Here is a 10254-nt window from a genome sequence, read left to right as displayed (position 1 = left end):
TTGTTGAATATTTTTTAAATTTAAAAGTATGACACAGACAAGCAAGTGTAATTTTAATGTTTTTATTGAGAACTTAAATAACATGATAAACGGATAACAAAAATATTTCTGCTACATTACTGTTTGTAATAACCCCTGAAATCATCAAGGACACTATCATGGCTACATTAATCTGCTCTACGAATATATTTTTACCATCTTATTTACAATACTAATAGAAAAAAATAGATTTTAATGAAGCAACAACATATAGCTTTGCAATAACCTCAGTAAAATGCAAATTATTGTCATTCCTTTGCTCTTGCATCAGCACAGTCCTGTAAACAGCAGTGTCTGTCTGTGTTGTCTTTAGCTGCTGCCGGTTCTCGCCCTGCCCAGTGTGACATCGTAGGTGACCATGTGGAAGTTGTCCCAAGCGTACAACTTCCTCTGAGCGTGGTTGTAGTCTATCATGCTGTTGTAACGATACTTGTTCTTGAAGGGCACAGCGACAGCCTGCCCCACGCTGGTGGCTGTGTCAAACATATAGTTGATGGTGGTGTTGGGTGCGGTGTAGCTGGCCACCGTGTACAGGCGTCCACACACCATGAAGGCGTTGGCCACTGTGTTCTTCCTGATGTTGGTCTCCCAGCTCTTCTTCACCACCAGGCTCTGGGGGTCCAGCTGGGAAATCACAATCGCACCCTTTGCCTTGCTTGTGCTGTAGATCGCCCACAGGCTCTGTTCATCCGCCGCCAGGTCGATGTCAGTGTAGCCGCCCCATGAGTAAGGATGTTGGCCATGGAAGCCGGCGTGAGGCAGATCCCGGCGTGATGCCAGGTTCTCAGAGGCCACGTCGAAACGGATCAGGGTGCGGCTACGTTTGCGCTGGTAGTAAAGGGAGCCGCGGTACATGGTTGCCCCTGTGCTCTCCATAGGCTCTGGCAGGACCAGGACCTTCATAGGGAAGCCTTGGGTTAATTGATGCATGTCTTCATATGCAAAGAGCTGACGGACGTCTTTACCGACTGTGTCGATGCGCCACACAGTCTTGTTGGTATAATAATGTCCCTGAGGCTCAGGATCCTGCAGCCACACTCCATATTTGCCTGTGATGGTGTCAGCCTTCCTGTGCAGCACAGGGTCTCCCACTGACTGCAGCTCTCCACAGCCTGGAGACAAAAAACAGAGAGATAAAGGAACAATTCACCCCAAAATAGTCAGCTCTCTCTGGCTGTAGAGATGTCTGCCTTCTCTCTTATATAACAGAACTAGATGGCACTCAGCTTGTGGTGCTCAAAGTGCCAAAAAACTACATTTGAAAAACTCATCAGCAATGTCTCCTTACAGAAATCATGACCTGGTTACTCAAGATAATCCACAGACGTTGTTGTGAGCAGTTTCATGTAGGAACTATTTTCTTTTTGCCAAGCTACACGCACCAACCACATCAGCGTGTAGAAGGAAGGAAGTGTGCATCTACTCATGGACAGGTAGCTCATCCTTGTGAGGTCTGTGGATTATCCTGCCTAACTACATCAAAGCAGTGGTGATCCTAAACTCTGAGGGGGTCCCCAGACAAAGAAGCCCATTGAGGCCCCCATCATCCCCTAGTGTCATTTTTTTGTTCCTCTCCTTCTTCTTCTTCTTCTACGTCCTTGGCATCATATGTCCCCGGAGGATCTCAACGTTGATTGGCTATCGCGGAAAGAATTGGTCTCTGAAGTTCAGATTTTTCAATCGTATGGTGCGAAATTGCACTATTTGCTTAATTTGCGCCTCTTAATTTGTGTATTTTGCATATTTCGCATCATTTGTGTTGCGTCTAACGCGCACTCTGGCGGGAATTTGCATCTTATCGCATCTTTACTTTGATTTTACATGTAATTCACTTGCGCAAAAGTTTTTCAAATGTATTTTTTTGGCGATTTAATCACCACAAGCTGAGTGCCATCGAGTTCCATTATACTGGAGAGAAGGCAGACATCTCTATGGCTGATATCCCCAACACTCTCAAACAATATAGACTGATAAATAGTACAACGGGTAAGAGGAAAAATATTTTTATTTTGGGGTGAGCTGACCCTTTGACCTTAATGGAATTTGTTACGTCACAGTGTTTTCAGTGAGATGTATTTACACCAACACTCCACCACAAGGCTGGGCAGCTACATCAGGGGTTTTACTGGCATTGGTAAAACCCACACTTTACCTGTGAAGCTGTGATTTCCCTCAGGAATGAGGCGGGATGCTGGAACCTCCGAAACCTCAGCCTTCATCTCCTGGTAAGCACCATTCCCAAAATCATATGCACGGTCTGGGAGAGACAGAGCGAAGGAGAAATACATATAAGAAAGCAAAATATTACACCAAAATACAGACTGGTAAAGAATGTTGGGTACAACTTGACAAAAATGTTTATATTGATATTAATCAATCACAGTCCCAACACACAGACAACATCAAAGTCATTTTTTGCCTCAGAGCTTTGCAGGTTCACCCTATAACCCTGCTACTGCTCTCCTGAAAATGATCACACGCACATAAACAGACAGGCATGAGTGACAAAGCTGTAAAAAAAGAGTCTGTGTTGTAAATTCCAATCCCCTTACTCAACCTGAGCCAGCTAACTGCAACCTGACCTGTTGCCTCAAGGGACTTTTCATAGCCTATGTCAACCACACATATATGTATCAAGAATAAAGCATTAACTAAGAAGAGCAGCAGAAAAGTTTTGTTGTCTTATTAGGAACTGATTGAATGATAATGTTAACTGATAATGTGCTCTTCAGAACATGCAAGTCAACAGAGTTCACACTCTGATTCGTGTGTTTTCCCTTCACTGATGTACATACCACTGGCAGGTCGGTTTTCACGCTGTGTCCCCCCTGAGGTGTGTGTCTGCTGGCAGGGTTTCTGCCTGAGGCTCTCTGCCTCCCGACTCAGCTCGGCCAGCCTCCTCTGCAGCTCCTGGACCTGCCCGTTCAGACGCTCTTTGTCCTGCTGCAGCTGGTTTCTTTCCCTTGTTACCTGGGAGTAAGCTTCCTGGAGACTGTCTTCTCCACTGCTAGCCCTTACCCCAGTCCCGGTGCCTCCATCCGCTCCCGCTATGAGACGGCTGACTAAAGCCTCCAGCAGGGTGAGTCGGGATGAGACTCCATCCATCTCTGGATTGATGCTGCTTCCGGAGCAGCTGGACTCCTCTGGACTGGCCACGGTGAAGGTGTAGTGGCAGCGCCCGCCTTGGTCGTTGGAGCGGTGGAGGGAGGCTCGGTCTTGGGCTTGGCTTCGGCTGGGTAGAGTGAAGCAGGACAGACAGAGGAGAGACACCTGGAGCCACATTCTGGAGGATAAGAGTGAGTAGATGATCTTCTGGTTTGGGGAAATTGTCAAGGATGCAACTGTTTATCTTCCTCTGTTCAGCAGAGTTTCTCCACTTTATTTTTATATTTATTTAGCTGGTCTCTTCCCACCTGGGTATCCCTGGTCGGAGTCTGTCTCCAAGCAGTGCTGAGAGTAGGATATTTATACAGTTAACTGTCAGTGAGTGGGAGGGGACCAGGAGTGTGGCAGGGAGGGAAATAGCTGGAGGGGTGTGGAGTGTTTGTGTGTAAAGGTCCATGTACATCTCTTTTTCATGGTAGTGGGGTTTGGTGAGCTGAAAACAACAAAAACAATGTGAAAATCACACAGCATCAGTGGAAAAATACACAATTACACACACAAGTTTTTTCCTGTGGAGGATTCTTTGTGTCTCTGCAGGTTGTTTTGACTGGACAGCATCTTTTTATGTGTCTACCTGCTGTCGGCTGCAGAGCTGTTTACTTCCTGATAGATTCACTATTAAACCACCATGTGATTAACAGTAAACTCAGTTTATAAGATTGGTATGTGGTGAAATCTGAGCAAACTGGTCCTTCAGAGGACCTGAGAGCACACTGGTACTCATCTCTCCTCTCTACATCTGGGTTGGATGTGTGGTACAGGAGGATAGGCTGACAGTATGGACAGGAATGAAGCTGTGATGTGGTTGCTCTTTCTTTCTTCTTACCAAACCCACCTAAACACCCTCATGCTGACATCCCCACATGGGGGTGTTTACTAGTACACTATGTTAACTTACAATTATACTTGAATGTTCTCAGTGTGTAATTGATCCACTAGTGCCCTTTAAAATTCCACAATAAATGAAAAAAGTGTCCATGGCATGTACACTACTTTCTGCTACCAATCCCACAATGCAATGTGCTGCAGAACACGAATGTCTACCGAATTTCCTGGCAATCCTTATAGGGTTCATCATCTGGGAACCATGAATGTCGGGACAAAATTAGGTGTCCCGTAAGAAATGTCTTGATAAGATAGACAAAAAGGCTTTGCAGAGGTGAATTTGATGTGTGGAATTGTTCCTTTTTTCTTTGAGCAGACGAGTACAAACGAACACTGAGACACTGAAATAAACTTAACTGTCTTTATTCAACACTTCTCTTTTGCACCGGTGGAGTAAAAATGATTCAGAAGTGATACTGGCACCTTTAAAAATTGGTGGTGAGACTGTAGATTGTATAAATTATGAATGTAGCTACCATAACATCATGCATTATTTGTGGGCTTTTGAAGCTTTAGGCCAAAACACACCAGCGGCGTCATATGACAGTGGCGTCATTGACGCGAGTCAAGTGCCACCCCCAACACACACAAAAAGCGTCGCGCTGCGGGGCGTGAACTGGATTTCTATTGCACACTCCAGTCCTTGGGAGCTGGGAAGTACAAAATAGCGTTTTTTCAAGGGCGGCAACGCTGGAAAAATAGGACAATAGCGTAAAGTGCTGCCGCTGGTGTGGGTTTGTAAATAGAAAATAATGGGGGCAGCTGTTTTGACACGTGTCGTACGGCGGTGTGTTTTGGCCTTTTGAGTTCGGCATTTCAGCCATCGCCATCTTAGTTTTTTAGAACCAGAAGTGACCATATTTGGATAAGAGGATGGAGCTATGGAGGATCTGACTCATAGACTTTGGTGATGCCTCACAGACAGTCTGTCAATCAAGTGGCTCCCGCCCTTAAAAACGTGTAACTTTGGGTTTTAATAAAATGTAAATGAGTGGGATAAATAAAAATCCACAGTTGTCATAAAAGTTGAAATTAGCTACAGAGACTAAACTAGTTTTTTGTATCAGGCTGTAAACATGTTTATTTCTGCTGTAAAGTTGGGCATTTTAACATGGGGGCCTATGGGGATTTACTCTGTTTCGGAGCCAGCCTCAGGTGGCCATTAGAGGCAACTGCAGTTTGTGGCACTTTTGCATTGACTTCATTTTTCAGCCTCGAAGGTTACCGCCTGCTTGAGGCAAAGGCCGATATCAAGTACAACAACGCTATGTAGCATTATAAGTCAGGTGCTCACCAGGGTCGTTAAGAATCATTCTCTGGACACCATGGATATCTGTACGAAATTTCATCAGTTGATCTAATGGTTGTTGAGAGACATTTCACTAACAAAAAACAAAAATGTCAACCTCATGGTGGCACCACAGGAAAACTCAGGATCAACGCAGTGTCAGTACCCTCCATATTTTGGCAACCACGAATGTCTGTATAAAATTTCTAGGGTGTCTCATACACTGTTTGTAAGTATACCTACAAAAAGCAATGCACCTGAAGTTGTATATAACCCACTAATTGGGATGGCTGTGATAATGTGACCTATACACTGAAGGGAGAAAAAAGAAAGTAGGATAATGAGCAAAAGTCCGCATTAAGATGTGGGTTGGGTGGTAGAATTGTCGAACAAAACAAAAAGACTAGAGACTGGAGTTTGTGTCCCAGGTGACACAAAGTGATATCAAGGTTATTCTAAGGTACAACGTAGCCATGTTTCTTTCCCTAAACCTAACCTACGTAAAGTACGTAACAAGATGATGCTGTTTTTGGGTCGCTAATTGTTGTTAGATATCATATGAACCGTTGTATGATATATTGAACATTTCATAGCACTCATCCATTGCTGATATATTTCAGTTTGGACCAAAGTGGTGGACTGATGTCCGACTGACAAACAGATGGACATTACCAACCCCCCTTAGAGCTGCGCCGCTTGCTTAAGGCATGGCTTAAAAAGCTGAGCATAAAAGCCACTGATCTTTATTTGACTGGACACATTATAGTGGAAACTAAACCTTTTCATAATGAAAACCATTCCCTCCGGATTTCTTTTCTCCATTTACAGGAGGCATGTGGCCCACCTGTGTTCCAACTGTCTCCATGTGATACGTCTGGGACTTGGTGCTGAACGGAGAGAGGGCGAAAAGCAAAAACATCCCCACAGGAGTCCAACACAAGTGTATCCATTGTAAGTGTGCAAAAAACCCCATTATTCTGGTCTCTCAGGGTGAAAAGTTATGAACTGGTAGCTCTTCCTCTCAGTTCTTGTCACCGTCTTTTTAATTTGTCTTCTTTAATCAACTTGTTGTGACTGCCCCCCGTGACAAAATATTTCATAAAAATACCACAGTGGACCAATTTCACCCTGAAAAGCAGCTTGCAGGGCACATCTGTGTTTGGTTCCACAAGATCAAACTGCTGCCAGTTAACCTGTCCGTTTTACGGCCCGTGGAAAGTCACCAGTATTCCACAAAGTTTTTACCACTGAGGCGCGTTTTTCTTATGTAACATAATGACTCGGACAACCTGTGAAAAGAGAACAGAGGATCGTAACGTGCACAGAATCTCTTTCACAGGGAGCTGAGGTAGCTCTTCTCAGAGCTAGACTCAGTGTTTGTCTGCTGAAATGCTCAACATGCATGGCTTGAGCAAAGAATACACTTTCAAATGATGATAGTTCCTACAGGGCTATAGTGCTTTCGACAAAATGCTTTTCTTTCTGAAATACTGGGCCTTCATGTTACAGCCCAGAGGCCAGAAGACAATGTTGGCATTTTACGTATCTGCAAACCACTAATATGCTACATTTGCATGTTTCATACGAATCACATCAACATTTCTAAAGTGATGTAGTTTACGAGCTGACTTTGTCATCGGGAGGTGGATGGGATGGTGGATAATGTGTCACCTAAAGCCCCATTTCCACCAAACACTTTCGGTGTAGTACCCCAAAACTAACCCTTCAGACATGGTACCTAGACCCAAGGTCTACAGTACCCTTAAATGTGGGCGGGGTTTTTGTCACTTACTGCTCCGTCCAGCACTCATTGTACTTCCTTATAAATGGAACATCTGCATCTCGTTTATTGTCTGCAGAAGGAGGATGCATGCCAACATTTTCAGAACAAAATAAAACAGGCTGCAGTGAGAGTCTCTAGGTGGGATATTTAAAAGTAACAGGTTTGTGCATTTACGCCGGATGCGTGTCCGTTGCGGAACGGCAGCGCTGGTTATCCGCTGCGTCCTCCGCCGTCCGTCAATACCCACCGGCTGCGTTTGCTGTGCAGTGCGGTGCAGCTCTGCCAGAAGACATCTCGGTGCACTGCCATGATTAATATCTCCTCGTCCATGGTGTTCACGGGGTGAAATGACATCTGAAAACCTCTGACCTGTTGACTTCAGGCCTGCCTCTGCCCACTATGTAGTTTTTAAGGTGTAGTGCAGGGAAATATGATCCGCCATGAACACTGTGTATTTTATTTTGAAAATTAACCGGATGTTTTATCGTGTTTCTGTGCACGACTTCCTGCCCCGTACGATCTGCTCTGTGCTGAATTGCTGCGTTGTGCTCCGGCGTCCGGCAAAAATAGAAGTCCTGTGTATCTGTTGCGGAGGGCTCCGGAGTGCCGGAGCTGAGACGGAGCCGGAACGCAGCACAGCCGCAGCCGGTGGAAACACACACATTGACTAGAATGGAATCCTATCGGCTCCGCTGCCGTGCCGGAGCGGAGACGCAACCAACATGCATCTGGTGGAAATTGGCCTTTAGTCCTTCTCAGGCAAGCTCAGCTGGCAGGAGCCCAGAGTGACAGTTGGGATTTATGCAGTTCACATAATCCGGTCAAAATTAATACATATATTATTAAACTTTTGAAGATCTACTCATTACTTAAAGTCTGTGTCATCCAAGAGAGACAAAAATACAGTGGTCAAAGGTGTCATATTAAAATTTAAGATGTGCCGATGGATTCATGTCGTCAGCTCATTAATTCAGTGACATCACAAGCAAACGCACCACCTTAAAAGTCACCGGCAGGCGGCCCAGTGAATTGAGATTTTTTTCTCATTCTACAGCTGCTGCGAGAGGCAGCAAAACATGTTTTGATTTTTTAGTTATAGTTATAGTAGTCCTGAGCAGAGTGACCGTCCTCTATTGACCGATCAACAGACTGCAGTGTTCACAGCTCCACCTTTTAGTGCCAGATCTGTGTGCTAGGTACCCCAACAGAGGGGGGACCAAAATGGGGACGATACAGAACGGTTCCATTGGTACCATCCACAACTTTTCACAGTGGAAACGGAAAAAAAGTGTACGGAACTGATCTGAATAGTACTGTACTGCTCGGGGGAATGGGGCTGAAGCGAGATGCCTGCCAGGCTGCAAACCACTGTTTGAGATCAACAAACAACAAAACCAATTGTGATTTGATGAGACATTGCTGTTTTTCCAGCAGCTTTTCAACCCCCAAACACGGATGTTTTATAGCAACCTGTCACTGCTCTTACAGCCGGAATGAAACCATTTTAGAATGTTGCAGAGAAAAGTTGCAGCGATGTGAACTGGCCGGTCTGAACTTGACTCAAGTTGACTAGTGGTGTCACCTGCAGCTCAACTCGCCAAATCGCCGGCGGCTGGTTTTAGAACGTAAACCTTGTCACCTGTTTCAACAGCCAGTTGGCTTGTAGTGAAGTCCGCTAGTCAGGGCAGGTGCTTCGTCACCGCCGAGCCCTCTGTTTCCATCCTCACAGTGTGCCGGTGTTGGACGGTGGATCGCTACTGCTGCTCGCTGTGTGTGCTTATGCCCCCCACACACATACATCCTCATTGACTAACCCATTGGCGCTGGTTGTTTATGTTGTTGTGGCATATTGATTATGAATACAGTCCATCTGTTGCTTGTTTTGTTTCTGTTTTTCTCCGTTTCATCACTACTACAAATGCAGCTGTAGCCAGTATCTCACTTTCACTATCCTCATTCATATTTTAAGAAGCTACAAATTATATTCAGCCACAAAATAAACCTGAAAATCTGGAAATCAGAACAGAAATACAGAGAGTTGTTGCATAAAGATGATGCACCGTCTCATCTAGTTGCATTGGTGTGAACCGGTTTTTGGAACTTTGCAGAACAGCGCATTGCAAGTACTTGGCGTTTCAACTTGTCTTGTTGCAAATCTTTGGTCTGAACTGGGCATTAGGGCCCTTTTGGAGTCCTGTAGCAGACACACTGTAGCATACTGTTCTCAGAAAAATAGCACATTTGCAGCTGCTAGTTAATGAAAAAATGATGAATAAAAATGAGTAAAATAATCAGACGGAAAAATGAGTGAAAAATAGTCGACATCATTGTTATTTTGGCAGATATTTCAAAAATCCCTTCAAAGTACAATCCCAGAATTCTTGGCGGTCTAGGATTTCCACCGTTTTGATCTGCAGGGATATTTTACTGCTGCATTTATTTGAATATGAATTATATAATATTATGCAATAGGAAGCCGGGAGGAGGGAGCACTGGAGGTAAAAACAAAACAGATGAGAGAAACAGTGTGACTGCTGAATCAGGACAGACATGTGGAAAACGAAAAGCTACCCATCAGAGTTGTTTACAGAGGCCACTTCAGTCCGAGCAGCAATTTAGAGGAATCAGGTAGAAGGAATTTTACAGAGCAGGAAAGTGGGTTTGGTATATGACGTGCCGGTGCTCTCCCACTGACTCATTAAGACACTGACAACATAAGTTTCCATTGGCCGATGAATAACAAATCTGAGTAACACTGTCGCACTAACAATCATTGGCTCGCCGGCCAGACAAGCATTTACAGGTGTGAGGTGTTGCGTAACATGCGTTTACATGGGTGCCAGTCTGACTTGTTGATTTGTAATGTCATTTAGACTTGAAGCATTGAGCGCTGAGCTGGAACACAGCCTCCTACCTCAACGTGTAGGTGACATTTTAACAACCTGCCTCAGCCAGTGCTTGAGCTTGAACTGAACTTTACGAGACACAACGGGACAGAGTGAGACAGGCTCTACCCGTGTTGTGATGTGAGCTGCCGAAGCTCAAATGACTCATTGTGTTCAATTCATAGCAAGCAATCAGTGGCGTAGAATGA

General features: G+C 44.8%; 2 protein-coding genes across 2 annotated transcripts in view; one reads left to right on the top strand and one right to left on the bottom strand.

Annotated features, from left to right (window-relative positions):
• Window positions 1-46: 46 nt before the first annotated feature.
• On the bottom strand, window positions 47-3461 carry LOC125902345 (myocilin-like). Its single transcript, XM_049598610.1, has 3 exons — window positions 2835-3461; window positions 2192-2296; window positions 47-1151 (listed from the first exon to the last, which is right to left on the bottom strand). The coding sequence occupies exons 1-3, from the start codon at window positions 3319-3321 to the stop codon at window positions 349-351; spliced, it is 1395 nt and encodes a 464-aa protein (XP_049454567.1). The 5' UTR covers window positions 3322-3461; the 3' UTR covers window positions 47-348.
• Window positions 3462-6218: 2757 nt separating this feature from the next.
• dnm3b (dynamin 3b) overlaps window positions 6219-10254 on the top strand; it is a 47398-nt gene continuing 43362 nt past the window's right edge. Inside the window, exon 1 of the mRNA XM_049598602.1 lies at window positions 6219-6328. The gene's annotated coding sequence lies outside the window, so the exon portion shown is untranslated. The remainder of the gene's footprint in view (window positions 6329-10254) is intronic.

This window comes from Epinephelus fuscoguttatus, linkage group LG15, assembly GCF_011397635.1.
Source record: "Epinephelus fuscoguttatus linkage group LG15, E.fuscoguttatus.final_Chr_v1".
Taxonomy (NCBI): domain Eukaryota; kingdom Metazoa; phylum Chordata; class Actinopteri; order Perciformes; family Serranidae; genus Epinephelus; species Epinephelus fuscoguttatus.
The sequence above is the reverse complement of the archived record's forward strand: the minus strand, read 5'-3'. Positions and strand labels throughout refer to the sequence as shown.